This window comes from Hoplias malabaricus, chromosome 11 (genome assembly GCF_029633855.1).
Source record: "Hoplias malabaricus isolate fHopMal1 chromosome 11, fHopMal1.hap1, whole genome shotgun sequence".
Classification (NCBI taxonomy): Eukaryota; Metazoa; Chordata; class Actinopteri; order Characiformes; family Erythrinidae; genus Hoplias; species Hoplias malabaricus.
In genome coordinates, this window is record NC_089810.1 from 30325268 (window position 1) to 30350284 (window position 25017).

The 25017-nt window shown below is 36.4% G+C and overlaps 1 protein-coding gene across 1 annotated transcript; it reads right to left on the reverse strand.

Annotated features, from left to right (window-relative positions):
• Nucleotides 1-1504: 1504 nt before the first annotated feature.
• Nucleotides 1505-23398, reverse strand: st14a (ST14 transmembrane serine protease matriptase a). The gene is made up of 19 exons (XM_066685591.1): nucleotides 23012-23398; nucleotides 19648-19807; nucleotides 17978-18108; nucleotides 17772-17842; nucleotides 16163-16308; nucleotides 16008-16037; nucleotides 15638-15878; nucleotides 14977-15119; nucleotides 14639-14742; nucleotides 14449-14549; nucleotides 14195-14328; nucleotides 13087-13191; nucleotides 10519-10626; nucleotides 10218-10334; nucleotides 9501-9620; nucleotides 6839-7022; nucleotides 5533-5801; nucleotides 4647-4783; nucleotides 1505-3072 (listed from the first exon to the last, which is right to left on the reverse strand). Exons 1-19 carry the CDS (start codon nucleotides 23054-23056, stop codon nucleotides 2914-2916), a joined length of 2505 nt encoding a protein of 834 aa, XP_066541688.1. The 5' UTR covers nucleotides 23057-23398; the 3' UTR covers nucleotides 1505-2913.
• Nucleotides 23399-25017: the final 1619 nt, after the last annotated feature.

Genomic DNA, 25017 nt, shown 5'->3' on the forward strand with positions numbered 1-25017 from the left:
AACACACCACACTCCTCACAGACAGTCACCCAGAGGAAACCCATGCAGACACAGGGAGAACACACCACACTCCTCACAGACGGTCACCTGGAGGAAACCCACACAGTCACAGGGAGAACACACCAAACTCCTCACAGTCACCCGAAGAGGGATCCTGGAGCTGTGTGACAGCAAGATTACGTACTGTGCCACTGTGCCCCGTTTCGTTGAAAATCTCTAATTGTAATGTGTAAATTACACAGTTTGTTTTACAGTTTTTACAATTATTTATATAAAAAAAAAATTTGTCTTTTGCATTAACAAAATACCATGCAATCAGATATCAACTTAAAGGTCTGAAGTCTTTAAGGTTAACATTCACAAAAAAGAAATAAGTCACAAAACTCAATGGTCACAGAATTGAATGAAGGAGAGGCGCCCCACCCTGCCTTGCACCCAATGATTCCGGGGAGGTTCCAGACCCATCGTGACCCTGAACTGGATAAGGGTTACAGACAATGAATGAATGAATGAGTTTATTACCTCATTATACCTTTATTAACAAGCTCACAGTGGAAGATGGGTAATTGTCTTCATGAAAGCGTGTTCTGATGCGGACACACAAGAGGTATACGTCAAGCGCACATAGGAGACATTCATGAGTACTCTTGTCAGGTAACATTAAAGTACAGATGCATTTCTTTAAATGCACAACTGACATAAGGGGGCACATGAAAAGGAGTCGTCAGAGGGTAAAATTGATGACTATTGAGAAAAGGCCAATAAACTTCTCATGAACCAAGCAGCATATCCACAGACATTTCACACATTGTCTATCTCTGTGGTATCTTTCAGAGAGACTGAACATTTTGGACATCAGATTCCATTCACAATCACTGTCAACTTTTCTGGAACATTGGTAAATCCTGGAGTGTGTAATGTATAATTGTAATTCAAATGTAAAACATTCTCCTGCTCCTTTGTCTTTTTACAGTTCAACAAAAAAATTCAAGTTCTTTGAAAAATTGCAAGGAAAAAGTGTTGCAAAAGCATATGTATTGTTTTGTTTTGTTCTTGGGGATAATATTGTGTTCAAAAGTGCATGAGAGGTTTAAATAAGATTTAAAGATCATGATTTCAATGATAGCATGTTATCACAAAAGTAGCATATTAATAATTGATTAAAAAATAAAATGGCAATTGTCATTTTATGACCACTATTGTGTAACATGCAAATGACAAAACGGGAGAAATTTTTAATTTTGAATTGAAATTATATGTTACTCAAAACCACTTTAAACACTAATTTTCCATTCGCGTAGAAATCTTTTGTTTTAAATAAACAATTATTTAATCACTTTCTTTGAACAATCAGATTGTTTTGTCAAATGAAATGTTTTAAAATGTTTTTTTTCATTATACATTTTAAAAACATTTATTGTAGTAAGTACAACTGTACAAGTGCAGACCACCATAGACGGATTAACAAAATGAATAAAAATGTTAACTGGACATATTTTAATATATATATTTATTTACAAATCCCCCAAAAATACACATGGGGCACAAATTGTTCTCAAACATTGTAAATGCAATCCCTGAATAAAACAATGAGCTCAAGTACATCACAATTTACACGGCAAGTTTCCTGATATAAATGAAAGGCAGATACCCTCCAAGTGCTTTATAAACACTTACATAAGACTACGAAATATTACATATTTTACATCACTCTAAAATAAAATCAATAATATCTATCTATAGAAGTGTCTTTATGCTAAATGAAATACATACACAAACACAACAATGTGAAAAGGAGGAATTTAAACACTAAAATGCCAAAAATACCACATCAGCGCTTTTACTGAAGGTTAGAACTTATTGGTTCCCTCGTTATTAAAGGAGAATTCCACCGATGTATCCAAACTTCTGCTTCATTCACTAGTTCAGGTGTAAAAGGTTCAGAGGTTTGATGTGAAATATGGCATTGTAGAAGAAACTGATCAAACTTGTTTACAAAAGTGGAAATATTCACAATGATGATGATAAGCAGATGTCCAAACTATTCCATGCCTCTAAAAGCTACCCCACATAAAATGATTACATCAAATATTTATAGATTCACTACTTGGTGTGCGATACACTCATTTACAATAAGTTCACAGAAACACTGACATGTTTGTGAGGTCCATGCATGACAAAGGAGAGATAAGAAAAGTTACTTTTCCTTATATTAAAAAAAAAAAAAACTGAGACTCTACTATGCATGGTTACACACACACACACGCACACACACACGCGCACACCTTAAATATTGAACAATGCACAATTTGCCATACAAGGAGAATTTTCATTTAAAAATGAATCGTAACAAACCATACAGACTACCTTATACTCCTTTAATAATGATACACATTAAAACATTTTTGCCATCTTTAAAAAAAAATTTAAATGTATCATTAATATTATCATTTCCAAATAAGTCATTAAAAAATGGATTTTTAAATGAATGTTAAGAAGCATGTTGCAAAGAAGGAAATGTTTACAAAAACAAAACCCTACTATTTACCTTCAAAGAATATACAAATTATATAAAATGCTGATAATGATACAAACAGATCATTAATAATAATAATAATAATAATAAAATCAATAACTGCTCTTTTTGTATGAAACTTTTAGGGATTTATAACCTTTTTATGAGCTTTAGGAATATTGATAATAACATGTACTAATTATCCAACAATAAAGGCTCATCATGCACTGGGTCAAATAGGTCTTTGCTAGTGGTAGCTTATCAACATCAGTATCAAATATCTCTAAACGTTTCATGTACGTTTTTGTCCATTTAGGCACAGGTCAGGAGAAACAAACTCGTTATACACTCAACAGTACAAGTCCACAGGCCTAGGCAATGTGTTTGTTTTTGGGGAGTTATACTCCTGTTTTTTCTTTGATCCATGCACGGAATTTGGGTACGTTTGTGTAAATGCCAGGCTTATTTCTGCGGGCGCAGCCATCGCCCCAGCTCACCACTCCCGCCAGAAACATCCGTCCAGTGCCAACACTAGAGAGAGGACCACCAGAGTCACCCTGAGAGTGAGGGAAAAAGAAACATAAATCAGCAATTTTTAGTCTTGGGCTAAAAACAAGAGAAAGAAAGAGAAATATCCACACATTACTCTTTTAAAATAGTTCCATCACTAAGATATAAACATAGTCATTCAGATTAGAGTGAAAAGGCCTTTTATTTTTACAGTGGTGTTAATACAGCAAGGGCTTGCAGCATCTAAAACACAAACATAGGCCTTTTATTTATATGCAGAATGTCTAATGATGGTTATATATTATATCTATAAAAGTAAACCTGTATAAAGTAATGTGTTCAGTTCACTGATATTTCTCAATGTATTTTTAAAAATGTTTATGCAAACACATTATAAACATTGTCTCAATGCCCTTGTAACATTCAGCATGTAAAAGCATTCTGTAAGATTAGATTTTATTAGAAATTATATATTTAAAATTCAGATGGTTCTTTTTAATCAGGTGGTTCCTGCTGAGCTGAATAAAGCATTTCAGACTAAACAACTATCAATTCATTATTTTAATACACTTTATGGTTTATTTAAGCTAGACTCTTAAGTGATATTGGGGAGGAAAAAAATACAAAGTTCAAAGATGTAGAGGTACGCTACAGGTACATTATTGTCACTAAAAGTACAAACAGTGTGAGTGTACTTTTAAAAAGGTATGTGGTGGAAATTTTCTCTCCCTAGAAAATACATGGCTAATTTGTATTCATTTAATGTTTTCAGGACTGTGTGAATGGTACAGGAGCAACTCCGTAGAACTTTTGACTTGATAACTGCAGGGGTTCTGGAGACAATTATGGTTTTACAACTTTGCTCTCTGCAGGGGTAAAAGAGACCACAAAGGCAGTACAGGTTTAGGTGCAGGGTCAGTGCGTGACTTTAAGGCAGGGGTGGGCAATCTTATCCGCAAAGGGTCGGTGTGGCTGCTGGAGTGTCCATTCAGGCTCAAGCACACCTGATTTCACTCCTTTAATTAGTTGGCTTAAGTAAAATAAATGATCATGTGACCTCCTAGTTGGTTGGAACAAAAACCAGCAGCCACACTGGCCCTTTGCGGATAAGATAGCCCACCCCTGCTTTAAGGTGTGGTAGCTATAGTAAACTGACATGAATGATGAATAATCAATCTGATGGAGGAAACAGCCCTCATGAACTACACGTACATTCACGGGAAGCAAGCGGAATTTGAGAAATTACACAAACAAGAATGAGTCGCTGATATGGCGAGAGAGAGCTGGTGTGCGCTGGCAGCTCTCCCACTGGTGAAAACAAAGTCCCATTCTCAATTCCTTTTCCATTTGGATGCTTTGTGTGTTTCAACTTTTCCTTTCCAAGTTACAACAGTGGCTTTCAAGTCAAGTTTTGTTCCCCAATAGAACATTACATTCTCTTCTACAGAAAGAGAGGGAATATTTGCAATATTTCATTAAAGAACTGTGTAAAAGTCCTGGAGATGAAATGGGGCAAATCTACAGTCATGTTCCCCAACTAAAGGTAGTGAAGATGTACCCTTGAGGGTACCACCACAGTATATAGAGGTAAATAATATAAAAAAATAAATGAACATCACACCTGACAGGCATCAACACCTCCGGCTAAGACTCCAGCACACGTCATACGAGAAGTGAGCTGGCCATTCATCAGTGTGTCACACACTGTGCTGTTAATGATGCGCACTGCTGCTTTCTGTAGCACCTGTGCACCAACACCTGGGAGAGGAACACACACACAAACACTCAAATTAATCTCACAGTAATGAGCATTAAATGACAGCAAATTTGATGATTTTTGATAGCTTGTTTGATGCCTCCCTTCCATTTAAATATTCGAGGCTTAATTCTGTCAAAACCCAAACACGCTGATCTCAGGTGATGTACAAAACTTTTGAAATGTGCTGTGGTCAAAAGAATGGAAGATTTTTTTGTTTTTTGTTGAGTTCTCTGTGCTAAATATAGAAGAGACCATGCAGGGCCCACACAACAGGTTAGCTGCATATTTGAGAAGGTACCATTAAGCATTTTTGGTATGTCCATGGTTATTCCAGCCAGGCAGTACCGGGCCAAATTCTGCACATGCTACAACAATATGGCTTCATCGTTGCAAAGTGTGTATTGATACCCAGATGTTTCCTGGCCAGATTGGATATATAATCCCTCCAACATATCCTCCGTCTACCCCAGGGCCTCTTCCAGTTGCCCATGCCTGGTTTACATCCAACGACATCTAGGAAGCAACTTTTACAGGATCCGTGCACGAGCCATCTCCGCTGACTCTTTAATACGAAGGAGCAAGGGCTATACTCAGAGAGCCTCAAAACAAATTTAAGCTGGAGGAACAGCATGTGATTCCATGATTATTTTCCTCTCAACACTGAAGGACTCCATGATTTTTTTACCATGCAAAAATAGCAATTACATTAAACATTAGGCACCATATTACATTAGACAATGGAACCCACCTCCTTCTCTTGTGGCACCCCAGCCTGTGATCCAGACTTCTTTTCCTGCAGGAAAGCTATAGGTTGCCGAAGGCAGGCAGATGGGCCGAATGGATTCCTTGAAGGCGACAGGTTGGTCAAGTTCCATTAGAGCTATATCGTTGTCATAAGTGTATTCATTGTAATTTGGGTGGGCAATGATCTGCTTCAGCAAGCGCTTCTCTGCTTTTTCAAGCTGTTTCTGGTTATGAAGGCCTAGGTACACCTCCCAGCTGCTTGCTTGATTGAGCCTGTGATGCACATAAAAAAAAAAACAGACAAAAACACACCAATGAAACAATGACATTGAAATATTTATTATCTTCCTTCCAGAAACAGAATAGTTTAACAGTTTCTAAAGAATCATCCTTAGTATTTAGCACTTTTCAAGCAAATATTGCCTTTTCCCTCCCACCTCTAGATTTGATTCTAGACGAGTGATTCCAACGAGTGACGAGTGAGTCAAAATAGTGAAAGTGATTAAAAGCCAGAGTCACGTGTCTTTTAATGATTGTTATGAAATGTAACCATACTGAGAGCATTTGAATTTAAGATGAAAACTAAAAAAAAAACTACATCTAATACACAGCATTAAAAAGTGGGTATAGAGTGTCAGTATCAACCTTTCTTTACATTTCCAGTGAACGACGGTAAAAATGTAAAGAATGCTGTCATACAGCTTTATGTGTTTGATTCTGTGAGCAAATTAAAACTTTTAACACTTATATTGGTTATTTTATTTAACTGATGTATAAAGTTCACCCAGTACATAACGGTATATAAAATGTCTCTATGCATTGTGTCAGTGGTTCAAATCAAGCAGGAAGTGTTTAGTATGCTTATAAATGGTTTTGAAAAATCATTGATATGTTACAGCCTTCAACAAAACGTCAATTATCTCATCATGGCAGGGCTACAGCAAGTGTGGAGAAAAAAAAGCTTGTCAAGAAGAGTCCTGTGAATTCAATCCTAATATTTACTGATTTCATTATATTTGTGAGTCATTGTTCTGATTCATTAACTACTGTATTAGACTAGAATATGTTAATAGAGGGGTGGCTGGAGAGCTAAAAAGAAGAGCAGGGTGTTTGGCATTTTGAAACAATTACATGAAGCAAATTCAGCATGAAAATGTGCATATGTGAGTGAGTAATCTGAATTCTAACATAAGAATGTATTACCATTATATTTACTATATTTCAGTTTTAAATATGACACTAATATTCTTTCATGAACAGGACCCCCAGACAGTAAAGCAGTTGTGAAGTAAGGAGGAGGTTTGATTTACTTGAATTTGGGGTCTTCTTGTACACAGTGAGCTGCAGTGACCAACCAGCGATCGCTGATGATTGATGCCCCACAAACATGGATAGAGTTTTTGATGTGAAGGCTGACCTGCCAAGGCCACTCGCCCTCTGTAGCTTCCTGACCACCCACAATTCGTGAGGTTTTATAGGGTTGCTTTCCACAGTCTATAACATAAAAAACAACATTAATATACAGCACAACTTGAGTGTATAGACAATACTGAGCTTGAGACAGGGGGTGTGAACTCAGATGGTTGAGGAGAGGTTCTGAGTAGATCTGTTATGGGCACAGAAGCCAGACCCACTGCCAAACTGCAAGTGAAAGCAGTGAAAGGGTAGTTTGGAAGTTATGTGGTAGTAGGTGAAGATGCGTAAAATAAATTAATGTGATTGGTTTACAAAACTTTGTACCACTATAGCTAATGTATATAATAAATAGTAAAATGTTATAGGTACTTTTACAGTTGCTTTGTGCTAATAAGCTCTCAGTTTAGTTCATGAAATATCCTCCCTCCTAAGTATTCCATAATCAAGCATGAGCAACATTATTGAAAAGTGTTTAGGAACCACAGCAACTCAGCCAAGAAGATGTACACCACAAAGTTACAGAGCATAGTTGCTAAGTGCTGAGGCGCACAGTACATACAAGTCCCCAACACTCTACTGACTTAATAACTGCTGAGTATGAAACCTCCACTGGTATTTGCATCAGCACAAAATACTGTGCGCCTGGAGCTTCTCATGGCATGGGTTTCTCATGGCCATGCAACTGCAATTTGGCCTTTCGTCACTAAGCACAACACCAGTGTTAGCTGGAGTGGTTTAAAGCATGCCACAACTGGAGCAGTTTAAACGTGTTCTGGTTGTAGTCTGATGTAAGAGTCTGGGGTTGGCAAATGCTAAGAGAATGTTAGCTGCCTGATTGCATTGTGACAACACTTTGTTTAAGGAGGAATAATGCTATAATGCTACAAGTTTGTTTTTCCAGGGGTTGACCTAGGTCTTGTTGTTCCGGTGAAGGGAAAACTTCATGCTTCAGCATACCAAGATATGTATGCTTCCATATTCAGGGGAAGGGCTTGAGAAAGTCCCTGCTCTGTTCCAGGATGACTGTGGCCCAGTGCACAAAGCAAGGTCAATAAAGACATGCTTGGGTGAGTTTGGTGTGGAAGAACCACTGAACCCTCTCCCCATTCACTATATTCTCACCTTCTTTGAGGTTGAATATTGACAAGATCATTTCTCCCTGCCTCTACCCTTCCCATCAGACACCATTATTACATCTATCAATCCAACCACCTTTGCCAAGACTCTATTCAATCCTGTTATCCCAGATGATTGCTCCAGACTTAATTACTTGCATCAGTTATTTAAATAACAGCTCTTTGTCCTCAGGTCAGGTACCATCCACCTTCAAGATTTCTTTGTTACAGCATCCAGAAAATTATTTTTCCTGTAGTTTTTCCTGTTATTTTTCCTGTGCAAGACTGCACAGGTTCTTGTTCAGTCTCAAGCCATTTCAAGACTTGAATACTGCAACTGCCTTCTGTCTGGTCTTCATATGCATACCATCAGGCCCATACAACTGCTCCAGAATGTCGCAGCATGACTTATATTCAATGTTCCTAATTACAGCCATGTGACTCCTCTGCTGCGTTCTAGTCACTGACTGCTGACATCAGCTTCAACTGATGCTGCCCTATAAATCCAAACTTGGAAAAGCCCTGGTACTTGACAGCTATCGTCAAAAGTTATACCAAGAGCCCTACAATGTTCAAGTACAGCTTGGCGTGAGCCAACATCCTTCAAGATTCATGGAAGACAAGTATTTAGAATTTTTTCTGTCCTGGCACCCAGTGGAACAAGATTCCCCTGGGGTCCAAACTGCAGAGTTGCTTGGTGTATCAACACACATTGAATAAGACCCATCTTTGTCAAGAGTACTTAAATCTGCACTTACCATGCACTTATTAAATGCTTACAATTGTACTCATGTCTGAATTTATTTGACATTCATGCAAAGTGTATGTGAGGAATTTATATATAGGTATCCACCGACTTTTGTATTTGGCAGCATCTAATATTGAGGTATATGCTGGATTCTAGCCTATACAAACTAGCTAAAAATATTTTTTGTGAGGAAACAGTAAAGCACTTTTGTAAGTTGCTCTGGAAAAATAGCATCTTGTAAATGCCCTAATTGTAATTGTAAATTAAAAAATGTTTTCTTTTTTCTGTTAAATAGGTGATTAAACTAGGGCTGGACTGTAATTCAACATCAATATATACTGCAATATAGACCGTTTCTACAACAATGATATGATTTTTACACACAAAAAAGGTATATTTAAAAAAATATATTAATTTTGTCAAAGCCAAGAGGCTTATGTTTGATGGTGATAATTGTATAAAAATATATATTTATTTTATTTTTTTATTAGAGTTTTTGCATTTTTAGGAAGTAAATATTTCTGGAAATGAGGTTTGTACTTTCTGCCATAGATCAATTGTTTCCATTACTCATTTGCCCCATTACATTACATTAAGTGCCCCAATGCAAATATGATCAACTACGTTATTTACAACAAGTGTAATGTACAAGTGGCTTTAAGGGCATTAATCCTAATGCAGTTCATGCCTTACCCCCACAGTCCTCATCAGATCCATCAGTACAGTCCTTCACCCCATCACACTCTGGGTTTACCTTTGATAGGCACTGTCCATTCTTGCACACATAATTATTCACTGTACACTGAATAGACGCTGAAAAGAAACAATAATTACAACTCAAATTTAGAACAAGAACTACACTTTCTTTCATTTTTTTAAATCATGCTTTAATCACAAACTGCATTTTATATTACAGTTTTGCTATTCAACTTATTTTTTTTCAGGTCATTAGAATATTATCGCATATTGATATTTTTGTCTTCCTCTGTTTATTCACAAATACCATACATAGGAATGTTAAAAATCCTCATTTTTTTTAAAAATTAATATATATATATATATATATATATATTATAAAAAAAATAAATACATCATCTTTTCCGCTTCTCCATTTCAGGGTTTATTTAATTTATATGTTAAACAAATTCATATTATCAATAATACTAAACCAACAAATTTTAATATATAAATGTATTAATTCATTCATTTTCTTTAACCACTTCATCCTGATGAGTTTTGTGGTGGTTCTGGAGCCTACCATGGATCAAGGTGGGAACACACACACCACAACCCTCACCCAGAGAAACAGATAGAAGGTGATAATGACATTATAGCAAACTACTTATATCCACAATGCCTTGTACTGTAAGTGAAATATTTATATTTAAAAAAAAATAAAAGTTATCTTACCTCTGCCACAGTCAGCTTCATCTGAATTATCACTACAGTCATTGTGTCCATCGCACTTCTGTTTCATTGAGATACATTTACCATTTCCACATACAAACTCATCTGGCTTGCAAGAGGCTAAGGAAGAGTGTGAGATTTAGTACATAAGGCATTAGGGAGTACACAGAGAGAGAGAGAGAGAGAGAGAGAGAGAGAGAGAGAGAGAGAGATGTAAATATTTAATTATATCTGATATATTTTCCATTTTCTAATGACAAAGAGAAACATGAAAAGTGGTGTTAAGTTGCTAGTCTAAACTTACCACAGTCCATTTCATCAGTCCTGTCTCCACAATCATCAACACCATCACATTTCCAGAACATTGGTTTACAAAGACCATTCTTGCAGCTGATCATGGAAGTGTCACACTCTGTGGGGGTGAGGGAGAGATAAAAAACCTTCTATCATGAACTTTTGTAATGTTTTAAATCCAGGTTCATCCAAGTTCATTTGATGCTTGAAACACCCCACAAAACAACAAAAACATGTAGATTTTTATTATTTTTTAAACTGATTTGTACTTTTATCTCAGAGGACATGATAAAATGTCAAGCATTTACATACAGACCCCTAAACCATGACAAAAAAACCCAAAACGATGACATCACTGGTAAACATAAGTAAGAATGGTTATATGTTTTTTTTTTTTGTAAATCAACTTTACCTCCCACTGACAAGTTAAGGAAAGTATATTTATTCTTTGTAAAAATCTCTCAATAAGATTTTTTTTTAAACAAAACCACATGCTATTTCAGTTCTTAATAATGCAAATATAGCATTTTCCATTTATATTTTGTATTTTTAAGTATGCTTGAAATAAGCAAGGCCATCCCAGGAAAAAGTGATGTTTGGATGGCTGCATGTTGTTCCGAAACCTGTATATATCATTCAGCATTAACGATGCCTTCACAAATGTGCAATTCATCCATGCCTTGTACACTATCACCCTCTCATACCATCACAGATGGTGGCTTTTGGACTGTGCACTTACAGTTATGTTGCATGGTTCTTTTTAGCCTGAAGTAGCATTAATAATTTCCAAAAAAGAATCTCAGTTTTCTGACAATGGGAATTCTTTTCCACTTTGCCTCAGTCCTTCTTGAATTTCAGGCCCAAGGAAGATGATGGGCAAATCAAATCTATTTTTATAGTGCTTTTTACAACTGATGTTGTCACAAAGCAGCGTCACAGAATTCCAGTAAAGACAAAGTTTTAACATGAAATTTAAAAACCCTCAGGTGAACAAACCAGGGGCGACAGTGGTAAGGAAAAACTCCTATTAAAATTCACGAATGCAGAAAATGTTTCCCCATGCTTTTAGACATTCCCTAAGAGTCATGCTGGAGCACAAGAAACTATGACTGTTCTATGGCATGTTCAAATAATTGAATATTACATTATAACTGAGTAATATTTGTGATCAGATAAGACACATATGCCCGAAAGCTGTTCATAGACTTCAGCTCAGAATTCAACACCATCATTCCTCAGCATCTGATCGGGAAGCTGAATATACTGGGCCTTAACACTTCTCTCTGCAACTGGATCCTGGACTTCCTAACTGGGAGACCTCAGTCAGTCCAGATCGGTAGGAACACCTCCAGCACCATCACACTGAACACTGGAGCCCCCCAGGGCTGCGTGCTCAGTCCACTGCTGTTCACATTGCTGACCCATGACTGTGCAGCGATGCACAGCTCAAATCATATCATCAAGTTCGCTGATGACACAACTGTGGTGGGTCCCATCAGTAAGAACGACGAGTCAGCATACAGAGAGGAGGTGCAGCGGCTAACTGACTGGTGTGAAGTCAACAACCTGTTTCTGAACGTGGACAAAACCAAAGAGATGGTTGTAGACTTCAGAAAAACAAGGGGTGAGCACTCGCCGCTGAACATTGACAACTCTGCTGTGGAGATTGTCAGGAATACCAAATTCCTTGGTGTTCACCTAGCGGATGATCTCACCTGGTCCACTAACACCAGTAACATCAGAAAAAAGCCCAGCAATGCCTCTACTTTCTGCGAAGACTGAAGAAGGCTCATCTCCCCCCTCCATTACAGACATCTACACCACTCGCTGCACCCGCAAAGCACTCAGCATTGTGGGAGATCACACACACCCTTCACACACACTCCTCAACCTACTGCCGTCTGGAAAAAGGTATCGAAGCATTCGAGCCCTCACATCCAGACTCTGTAACAGCTTCTTCCCACATGCTATCAGACTCCTGAACACCTAGAGACTGAGACTGATCCTGTTTACGTCATGGTTACATCCAGTTACCGTTTACAGCACAAATACACTTTAAATTGCAGTGTCCCTCTCCCTCACCCCCTCCGTACTTATGGTTTTGCCTTGTCTTGTATTGCATTGTATTGTATTGTACTGTAGGGATATTGTTTTGTATTTTCTTAGCCATATCTTTTGCACTTTAATGTGTATGCACTGGTTTATGTTGCACTAGATTTGTACTAGTTGCACTTTAATGTTGTGTATTGTTTTATATTTGCACTAGCTTTGCACTAGTTGCACTTTAATGTTGTGTATTGTCTTATGTAGCACCTTGGTCCTGGAGGAATGCTATTTCGTTTCACTGTGACCTGTAAACACTGTATACTGCCGAAATGACAAACTTCTTGAACTTGAACTTGATCACAGATTATTTCCTTTCATTTCACCCCAAAACTATAACTCTGAGTAATTAAGGATTTAATAAGTTGTGGGGAAAAGTGTAAGTGTGGAAGCCACACATGTGTTGGATAATAAACTAAGTCCACTTCAGTGATTGATTGAATGTATTTCAGGGCAGTGGTTGGGCAGTACTCACTGCAGTTCCTCTCATCGCTGTTATCTCCACAGTCATTCCAGCCATCACAACGCAGCTCAAGGCTGATGCAGCGTTTACTGCTGCACTGGAATTTATCTGGGCATGCTGAGGAGCAAAGAAGAGATGTTAATGATACAATGGGTTTCTCATGTTACTTTCAGCTAGAGGCATTATAAAGCAGGAGGCCTGTCACTGGTTAAATAATGAAATAGAAACTGCTTAATGCATAGCATTCCTTTCGGTTAAAAAACAAACCATCTCTGCCTATCCAAATGCCATCCTTGTCACTGTCAGTACTGTCGGCACATTCACTGTTGTTCGTAACCTTGGTGCTCTACTTGACCATTGTCTCACACTTTTCACATACATGAAATTTTTTGACAAAAATGCATTCTTTGTCCATGGAACATTGTTAGTCTTCACCCAATATTTGTCTCTAAAGATGAGATCCTGGATCTAGATGAACCTACTGTAATACTCCCTTCTATTGCCTAACCTGCTAAAGCATTTTGCATATAACACTACATATAAAATTCGGCAGCCAAAGTTTTAGTTTGCACCAAAACGTCTGCCCATATTACCCCCATCCTTCATAATTTATATTGGCTTCCATTATCAGAATGTGTCTGGTGTTAACCTTTAAAGCTTTGCATGGCCTTGGACCTGCCTTGCTCTGTGACTTATTACTTCTTCGTGCCACATTGCACAAGTAAAGGTCCTCAGATTCTGGTCTTCTAGATTTTCCTAGGTTCAAATTCTCTACTAGGTGTGGCAGGTAATATAGTGTTGCTGGCCCCACCCTCCCCACCCACCTGGAATTCTATAAGCTCATCTATCACTGTTCTCTCAAAAGCTCAGCTAAAAATGCATCTATTTTCTGAATTCTTTCACTCCCTGATTTAATTAATTACTAATATGGCAGCAGCACTGCCCTTTAGAGTGTTAGGCACATGCAGCACTGAGCAGCGTTTCTCAACAACCATTTGTTCCACAGCTTTTCCGTAAAACAGATAAGCATTAGCATCCCTCTGGTGTGTTGCAAAAACTGGGCTGTGAAACACTAGCACAGATGTGGGATGCTGGTGGTGTTTTAAGAAATGGCACTTACGATTAGTGGGCTCAAAGGCTACGTAGGTTGCATCAAAGCCTCGATCCACAAGTGAGGAATCAGAGGAGAATACTACAGTCATTTTGTTTGTGTTGCTTGTTCGCACTGTGTTAGCTTGAAGTGTACCACACAACCTATGGAGAAAAAGCAGTCACACACACAAACACTTTGTTTTGACCCAATGCTTCATTATAATACTTCAATGAATTTTTAATAACCACAGAAACGTTTAGTTCTGCTGCTTCAACACTGACCGTTCTCCATTGACTTGGACATAGTCCTTCGGACAGTTTGGCTCATTTTTGGACAACATGAATTTGGAGAAGATCACTTTCACGTTCATGTTAACGGGCACCTTCAAACCAAAAAAAGTGCATACATTAATATTTGTGGCCCTGTGTTGTTATAACAGTAATTGCATATTAAAACAAGAGGCTGTTCTACCTCAATGGTCCATTCACAGTTGGTGAGTGGTGGATAATATTTTGGGTAGTTTGGTGATGTAAAAGAACCAGATGTTCCTGTTAGGAGTCCACCACATGCTACCTCTGCAGAAAAATAAAAAGGGAAACAAAAGAAAAATGGAACATTTAATATACTGCAGGTCACAGTATCTTTAAATTGTTCCTCCCCTTACACCATCTCAGGTCATGATGACCAAGAATGTGCAAGTTTGAAGGAATAGTAATAAAGTAATGGTAATTAGAAAAATAGTAATTAGGAAAAATAAATTATAAAAATAAAGCCTGCCGTTTACACAAATGTTACCTCCTCATTCATACCTCTAGAGCCTTTCATGACCTGAGTAGCTTGAGCTCTGAAACCAGGATACTCTCCTTTCTCGTTGGTTGCCAGTGTGACCAGCATAACGTTGCTTGAGGAGATGAAGCTCAGGGGGTCATTAGGAGAATAGTATCCACACTTCCTGATGAGCCAAAAAAATAATAATAAATTCAGAGTCTGATGTGACTCCTGTGTACAGAGATACTAATCAGCAGGATGGATTTGGAATAACTCTTTAAAGATATTTTGTTAATTTCACAACAATATCTGCTGTCACATGATTATGGGGAAAAAACTGCTTTCTTGTTAAGACAGAAATCAGACCAAAATCTTCTCAACCTCCTTAACTCTTAATAACAGTTTTGTAAAAAAAATGTTATCATTTTTTTTGACATATTGTATAGCCCCCTTTCCCTTTTTTTGGCTGCCCAAATACGTAATCATTTAAGTTTAAATGCTAACAGATGTTTAATATTTTCATGAAGTATGGCATCACATCAAAACTTTACTAGAGTGAAAAATAATTTTAAAAGACTCTAATCTCTAGTAATGTTTTAACCTAAAATATTTCAGAAATGGCACTGCCCCTTTCAGAATAATTTTGGAGTAGTGCTTTCACACAAATAATGTGTGCAAATAAAGCCTACATGATACACTTACTCTGCCATCATTCGGCTCTCGAGGGCTGCCAGTGAATCATAAACTTTCACGAAGTCATTCTTGCAGTCTTGTGCATTCTCCAGATAGAAGGTACTGAAATCTAGCTTGATGACATTGTTAGGATCAGCCCTTAACTGCCACTGCACCAACGTGTTGGGTGGGTATGGGTAGTCGGGAAACCCAGGCGACTTAACAAGTACGGCCTGGTTAGGTCTGGTACGTGCAGTGAATCTCTGAACCGCTGTGAAAATCAGACACAGATCAGGCAATTAACAGATCATCTACTACCAGACACTCCTTCTCTGCATATACAGGTACTGCACTGGACTGATATTAGCTCAAATGAAAAAGAAACTATTGCAAAACTCACAACTTTTTGTAAATATCCGTGAATCAACAGCTGTGAAGAGAAAAGTGGCACTGAGTTATTAGCTGTAAAAAAACAGTTAACGCAGCTTATTTATGAAAAATTGATGAACTAAATATATAGGTGACTGAAATGTTGGAATTATTAATGAAATGTACCTGAAGTTTCCATAGTGTCAAATATTAAGGCTCCTGATGGGCCTGGAGAACTGCGCTGTGATTTGCTCATGAGATCGTTGATAGAACTCTCCAATGATAGTGGAACATGGAACTCAGATTCGTAATATGCCATCACACTGCCCTGACTGGGGAAAGAAACAATACAAGAAAATTTTTATTAATTGAATTAAACATTTTAATTTCTTATTACAAACCCATTTCCATGAAAGTTCGGGTGGTGGGAAAATTTATAACAAAAACAAAATGCAAAAAAGGAGTTCAATCATTTAAGACAAATATTTACGTAATAGAAAGACAAGTTTATAAATAAACTAGAAATAATATTCTTTGATTGATAAAAAAGGGAATTTGATGCTTGAAGCACATTTTTAAAAACTTATTACATTTTGCAAGGCTAAAAGAAACACTTTGTGGGACATGTAATGTGCCATTTATTGAATGATGCTGCAGATAAAAAAAGCAATTCCAAAACAAATAAAAAAATTTATCATAAAAGAACACTTCAAACAATCTTAAGAAATCTTTGTATGCCAGGGACAAAGACAGACAAGAAAACCTATACTGGATGACAATGATCTTTGGGTTTTAAGGTAGTAATGCATTAACCACATTCATTATTCCATAGTGGAAATCACTGCATTGATCAGAGAAAAATCTATGTATTTTATTATTTTTTTTTTAGATAATGATGTAAGATGTAAAGAAGAAAAAAAAATAACACACGCGTTCCAGAAAAACAGCCACATTCTCATAGATGCTGAGTTTCATGGGAATGGGAGGAGAGGGAACATCAGCACATCAGCACAATCTAAATCTGTCATGACGCTACGTGGTGCACTTGGGCACATGGCATGGATCACTGACACATCAGCAAGAAAATTCCAAATCATTTGGCCTGTCTGTAGTCTAGGCGTGTCACCCACTGAAAACACTGATGCATTTTTGAAATGTAAAAAAATAACATGAAAGAGAGCCAAAGAGTTGAGCAGCTTAAAACCTATTAAGTAATCAGGGCAAGAAGACGGAAATATATCTCTTTCTAAAATGGTTTAGAAGTTGTTGGAGAAGTAGAAGAAGAAATAGTAGAATATAGAAATATAAATAAAAGTAGAAGTTGAAGTAGAATTAGTAGAAGAAGAAAAAGTAGAATAATTAAAAAATAAAATAATCCTGAAGTGTGGGGCAGGCATTAAAAGAAGAAGAGGTGATGAAAGACAGTGATAAACATGCTCACGTCCCAGATTTTTTAAACCTGTTGTTTGCATCAAATTTACCAAATATATATTTAATGTATATGCATATTATATTTACATATTCATAAACAGACACCATGTCTTTGTAATCTTCGTAATGTTATATATAGGTTTTAAATGATTTGAACACAATTGCATTCGGTTTTAATTTAGATTCTATACCATTTCTTTTTTTGGGAACATGGCTGTAATTAATGGTAATCAACAAGAATCTCTTTAAATTATAATCCACAAAATCCACACTAAGAGCCTGTAAAGAGAATGACAAATGGTTGCAAAGCAAAACAAAAACATTAAGAATGAGATTGTTGGTGCTTTTAGAGCAAGGGCCGTACCTGAAGGCGTTTACAGTGGAGTCAACATAATATTTTGACAGCTGTGGGCTCTTGGAGTACATGTCTTTTAACTAAAATATTAAAAAAAATAAATAAATTTACAATAATGTTACAACAACATTCAAATATCGACTATAAATTTTCTGCCCTCATTTTTTCCCCACAAAACAACACAACTGTAAATCTAATATCCGACTGGCTCTTACCTGAGCTTCTACCTCTTTAGCCAGAGCCTGGAACTCTGTGCTGTTGTTATCCTCATAAGCTGGCAGATACTCCTGGTTTGTGATATGCATAGAGCCAGTGTACAGCTTTTTAATCTTGTGACCTTGGCGAACTTTAAACCGACAGACAAGAAATAAGGACAGTCAGTGAAACTTTCAACAGACCAAATGCAATACAACAGAATTTACCGTTCTCAATATAGAGATGTTTTCTTCTAAATACAATAAACTACAATATAAATGCACTCATGATTTGTTACAGTTGTAGCCTCAATGCCCTCGATTCGGGGCATTTCTCATAAAGACCCCCAGCTTTCCTGAGGGTGAGACTGATCTGCACGAGCGCTATAATATACAGCCACTGCAAACACTTTTTATTACAAATTTTCTCAGGTATAGATACCAAGCTACGATAAATACTCATGCTTGTGTAAAGTGTGGTGAGCAATATACGATGAAATAATTTAGAGTCAAAACTGAGAGTAGTGTCTTACTTTGCAGTAAAAGAACAAGAAATTAGGAACCAGACATTAGTTATATATAAGACATTAATTATAAAAGCTATTGTTTTAATGTCTTGGTTTAATGGGTACAATAACAATTTAATAGCTGACGAAAAGAGAATTGTACCTCTATTGCCATTCACAACTACTGATCTGGCCATAACTAGTCCTAGGACTGTCTCTAATCCTGAAATCCTGTAGCATGTGTATATATAGGCATATATAAGGTGTAAAATATGTCATAGAATACAAATTTGGCCTAAAAGACGTCTCTTTATACATATAGTGCATTCTAAAACAAAGCTAAACATTTTGTTCATGATCAGTATGACATTAAGTTTGGGTTCACTGGTTATTTCTTATATACAGTACTGGACAAAAATTAAGCACTTGAGAAAATGAAATTTTAAAAAGCTATTTTTCTGAGCAGTAAGAGTTTATTTGTTCAAAAAAAAATATAAAAATATAATACCGGAGTGAACAAATAACATTACTACACTGTCAGAAATTTTGTCTGTGGTTGTACCCTCAAGGGTACATATTCGGACCCAATTAGGGAAAATAATTGTACCTTATTTTATTATAATTGTAGATTTTAAAATTGTGTTGATTTCATACATTTCATGTTGGTTTCATCTCCAGGAGTTTTATTATGTTTTTTTATGACATAAAATATATGACATAATTCTATACTAAAAGACTTCTGGAGAACAGAATGTAATATACCTTTAAGGAACACAACTGGAATTTTAAACACAGTTGTACCTTTAAAAGGTACATTTACACAGTCTGTACATTTTGTGACCAATAACGTACCTCTACCACATCTTTTTTTCCTGAGAGTGTACTGTAAGTAGTGTAACAGTAAGTACAGTGTGTGAATGTGTTGGATTAACATTTTCCAAATCTCAACATGATATAAATTATACCTAATTTTACCAACTAATAAAACGTCTTTATGTTAAATCAAGGACACTGCTGACTTTACAAACCCATATAATTAAGAATATCTGGAAAGTTTAGAACAAAAAAATTATTGTATTTATATTGCTTATTGAGAAAACTAATGATTTCATTTACTATATATATTTGGAAAAAAGATACATATATTAACCTGTCAACAGTAAATAAATAAGCAAGCGTGCTTACAATGAAAATGCCAAACCAGGAGTCCTATAATCAAAGACAAAGCACATGCTGCGATCACAACACCGATAATGGTGCCGAGCTTCCCTGGGCCCTTTTTTTTCTCCAGTTTACTGCCATCTGAAGCTGGCAGGAATGTGACTGCCTGGTCCCAGTCCTTGTCCTAAACAAGTGAGAAAGAATAGAGAGAAGGAAAATAAAGTCAGACCGCTTGCCGTCATCTATTAAATATCCAGTGAAATAAATAAATGTTTTGTCCAAATGTGAAGGCACACCACCTTCACACCTCGAAAATCAGAGGATCTATTACAAGATGAAACCGGTCAAAAGAGAGAGAGAGATAGCCCTTTATTTACTGCAACATCTTAGAGTAGGTGGCTGGGTGTTAACCAACATGAGGTAGAAATAGAGCTGGAGAAACATGACTATCTGTGACACCTATCTAAACACAGGAAGTTGTTTAAGAAAGGCACGAAGCAGATCCCCAGACTTGATTAACCTAAGGGGCAAGACCAAGGGTGTTTCATCTTCACAAATACCATTCAATGTAGATCTAGACTTAGACTAGTCTTTTGATAGTCACAGACATAGACATGTTCTCCCTACGTGACATAACTGTTTTTAGACTTTGAGAAGCTAAATGCCATATTTTATTCATATGATTGCGTTTCTATGTTTAAAAAAAGGTTATATTTCTCTATAATGCTAACAAAGGTGGGTTGGGTTCAATTTCTCCATTTTATAAAGGGTTCTATACTAGTGTTTGTAGACTTTCACATGAAAACTTTTGATTATTGCCCCAGAGACAAGTAGCATATTGTCCAGTTCTTGTAAACATTTGTAAAATCTGTAATTATTCTCTAATATTACACATTTTGTTTACACAAGAAATGTTTGAAATAATAACGATATAATTTTACTTAATAAATAAAGATAAAACCTAGAAAGAAATCATTTATTTTAAAACATAACTGTCTTAATATCTTTTAGAAATCTTTTAATATTACACAAAGATTGTGTCACCAACTATAACTCTATATTGAAGAAGTTTCCATGAGTTACAGTGTTAGGGAAGTATACCTGTGCATAAGAACTTCAAGCATACTGAAACTCTGATGAGTCAGATTACAGCGCAGGTGCGTCATGTGATCTGTTATTCCGGAGTTATGTCACAGTCATGGCCTAGTTTCTGTTTTGAAAAATGACTCTCTTTACGCCCCAGCAATGATACATATTAAGCAACTCTCTCTGGGCAAGCACAGATAACCAATACATTCTTGTCAATTGCATACTTATGCCTGAGTATCCCCAACTGGTAACAAATACTGAAATTATTTGTCAAGTTTATTGGTGTCTATACAAACCGAGGCAAAATCCTGTCTTCCCTTAATTCTACATGTACTAAACTTTTCAATGCTATTTTCCAAAAGCATTCGGGAAGAATATTCAGCCTGTAAACTGCCTTCAAATAAATTGTAGATATGTTTATCTTTTAATTTACTAAATAATCAACTACTTAATGAATTAACAAATGTACATTTCAATTAACTATCCCATTTTTCCCCCATTTTTAAAAAGAACTCCATTATAATCAATAAATTATGACAGATTGTCTCTACTTAAACAATCATTTGTGCCTGTAAAATTTTTAATTTTTTCTTTTTTTAATTTTTACAAATATATTCAGGAGGATGCCTTCAAATTGCATGCAAATTTTACACAATTTTATAAGGATTTGAGCATCTGCAGCTTTTGTTATCCACTGAGGGGTCCTGGAACCAACCCTAATTGATACTGTTGAATAAATGTAATTGTCATTTTAGAGTAATAAGCTTTCTGCACATTTAAAAAAAAGAATAAAAAAAATCACATATTAAAAATATCACAAAAGCATGCACAACAATAACGTTCTTAATCAGATCTGCTTTATATTCAGCCTGAGACTGTTCAGGAATCAATTTGCCAGTTTATCCAATTGTAGAAGAACAGCATAAGGTGTTGTCACTGTTGTTGCAACATCAGTTAACTATTCTTCAGAAACTCTTAAACCAATTCCTGCTATTTTTAACATCTAAAACAGAGCAGTCTGGAAGAACATGTGCTTAAACATGTCTGACTTGAAAGGAGCTACACATACGTGCTGAAACATGCTCAATAACCACACAGGAATAGGTGCAACTTCTTATCTTCATCACTATGCAGGCAAAGCATTTTTAGATTTAAAAATAAGAACAGCCACGTAACTCACACACATTCATATTTACTCATATTTCAAAACAGGGTCCTTAATTTCTTCAGGTTAAGACCATGACAAAACATAAGCCAAGGAGTGTGAACTGCAAAGACACACCTCCAAATTTTTCATACAGCGAGTACAATCCTGAATGTGGGCGTGTTGATATTTTCACTATACAGAACCATTAGGCTAAATTTAAAAGTACTAAAAATCCATTTCACAAAACTGCACAACAAATACATATTACATGATAATAGTTGCACAGGTTATTCATAAATCACGTAGACTATTATAACGCGCACCACTTTGATATTGTTTAGGGCATTTTCTCCCTTTCAAACATTTCCATTGATCATGAATACAAATCACAGCCCTGTGGGAGTGGGTGGCTATTTTTATATTATTATTGCTCTCTTTATTTTATCTATCAAAAAAATACTTAAATTAAATTTTAAAGTGTCGGTTTAATATTCCTTCCCAGGCCAAACATTTTGAGGTGTATTTACAGAAGCATAACTCATATATTGCATTCCAATGACTCTAAAGCTAGGAGTTTCAGCTCTGTTTACAGCTATGCAGGTGAACACGCCTCTTGTCAATGTTTGTTGCAGTGTGTCAATTAATGTCTTTATAAACTATTAAGCAATAGACATACTCACATATGCTCAATTCCCAATTCCCAGTGTTATGTACTGAGAAGAGAGTTTGTAGTAACTTAATTATTTAACAGAAACTTAAATTAAGGGAAAAAGATCAACGCAGAAATGTAAAGTGAGACTCCTCGAGTACTTTAATAACATATAGCTTTAATGGAGTATTTATGTGCTAATTTGTTATGTACCTGAGTAAAACTCGGTACATAAAACAGCACTAGAAACATGTCTTTTTAATCATGAGAGGTATTTAATCAGGTGGACCAAAAGATATCCAACACTCCTATATACTTCTGACAACCAGGGTCCATCCTGCATTATAGCCTCAACTACACTACATTGAGACAGGTCTTTCATTTAGAAAGTCTGAGGAAGAGAACGAATAATGACCTAATAGAAGGATAAACCAATAACAATGTAATCGCCTATAATGAAGAAGAAGAAGAAGAAGAAACACAAATGCAAAAGAGAGGCCTACCGAAGACTTCGGTGTGTACCGCATTCCTGAGTTCATTGGATCCATCCCTTTGAAAGCTCAGATGTAAAATAATAATTAGTAGCTGTTCTTTATCTCCACAATATTCTGGTCCACACTTGTTGGTTACTTCCGCGTTAATACTGAAGCAAACCCAGTATTTTCTGTCGACGCGAATCAACAAGACGCCCGAAATACTACAAACCAAGCCGTAGCCAGAATTCTTTCTTTCTTTCTTCTTAAAAACGCCGTTTCTAAAAACAACTGACAGGTATTTTACACGGGCTTTGCCACATGTAGTGACTCAGAAATGAACTTTCATGCCTGTATCTGGAGAGAAATGATTTAAGTAATCCAACAGAAACTCAGAAACACCCGGAACTCCTCACCTACAGGTGCAACCGAAAAATAAAGAGAAAAAAACCGTACCGGAATCAAGTTACTGTGGGCGTGTCCTGCTCTAGCGATACTCACCTGTCGAGCGCCAGTGTTTGTTTCACACCTGTATTCCGGACAGCCCCGCCCTCCTGTGCCCTGATTGGCTGATAGTTCAGACTCTCTAGACCTCTCTATACGGCTGCTATTCTTTTTTATTCATAAATTAATAAAACTCTTCGTGGATTTTCCACAGTGGTATGCCTGTCATTTTTTATGTGTTTTTCATGAATGTTTGGTGCATTTTACAATATTAACGTACTGCTATTTTGTCCCAGTGCTCAGAAATAATCCATAAGTAATAATAATAATAATAATAATAATAATAAGCCTAAATAAACCATCCCTTAACCCAAGACTTACCCAATCTTTACCCTCATAAAGAAATGTTAGCTTTAGTCATGTCAAGCTTGGGTGAGGGGGTATTTACCACGTTTCAACCAATTAGACATAGGGATATCTGTTTGTAGACGTCTTTTCCCGTCATTTTCAGCCAAATGTTTAGACGACTGGGCTGCCCGAATCGTCTTTTCCACCAGTTTTTGCTGGGTGGGCTGTTATTCTCAACTAAAACACATATATAAGTAAATAAAATAAATATAATTTATGAACTCAAACAGTAATGTTGGTGTGACGTTGTGGCTATACGATTTATCTAACGGACGAGTTAATGCATTTACATTGAGTGTAACCAAGGCACATCCGGACCACACAGTCTACGAAATTTTATTAAAAACTTAACAGCCATTGTTTAATTCTCTTAGAATTGTGGATGTTAAAAATTGCCGAGGTGGACAGAGCTGAGAACTACGGTTATTGTATTAGTTTAAGTTTAATCATCGTGAATTTATTTGAGAATTAATCTCTCAGTCCAGAAAATCAACTCTCGCACCATTTATTTTTATGTAGTAGTGCACTCCGCAAGGAGTAGGACGCCATTTGTGACTAGGTAGGTGTGCGCATGCGCTGGGATTTGTCGGAATACGGGTGGAGAACTTATAACACTTCAGACCGACTGTAAACTAACACAAATATATTTAGTAGCTATGTATTCTAGCAGTGAATTCGTGTGTATTCAGTGACATTAAGCGCAATAAAGAGATACATTCAATATGAAATCTTTACATGTAGCTGGAGTTTCGACGGAAATGAGGAATTCATGGCGCTGACTCACTCTTTTAAAGGTCTGTTAAATGTTGTACACAGACAAACCTGTCATACTGGTTTCCGTTGAGTCAAAATGGCAGAATGACCTACAGTTTCGTGAAATTAATCAGAGTTCTCTGAGGAATCTCTGTCATTGAAATCACTTCACTCTTAGCAAGTGAACTCACCCTACATCTAGTCACTCTATAATTCTCATTATTGCTTAGTTTTAAGAATATTACAAGATTCTTCAACTTTAGAGACAATTTACCATCCAAATTTATAAGAAAGATGTAACTGGAAAATGCTAGTTAAAAACAGAAAGCAGTAATTTGTAAACACTGTGACCTATAGTATGAAAACAATACAGACATGTTTTCTGATATATTTTTACCTCATTAAACAACAATATGAGGTCATCATGGTGG

What these genes read in the sequence shown, in the direction of transcription:
- st14a (XM_066685591.1), bottom strand. Translation starts at nt 23,056, where the DNA reads ATGGATCCAATGAACTCAGGAATGCGGTACACACCGAAGTCTTCG. An exon ending in CCTGGTTTGGCATTTTCATT is followed by an intron (nt 18,109 to 19,647) that starts GTAAGCACGCTT and finishes GTCGGTTTAAAG; the next exon opens with TTCGCCAAGGTCACAAGATT. An exon ending in GGTCATGAAAGGCTCTAGAG is followed by an intron (nt 14,743 to 14,976) that starts GTATGAATGAGG and finishes ATTTTTCTGCAG; the next exon opens with AGGTAGCATGTGGTGGACTC.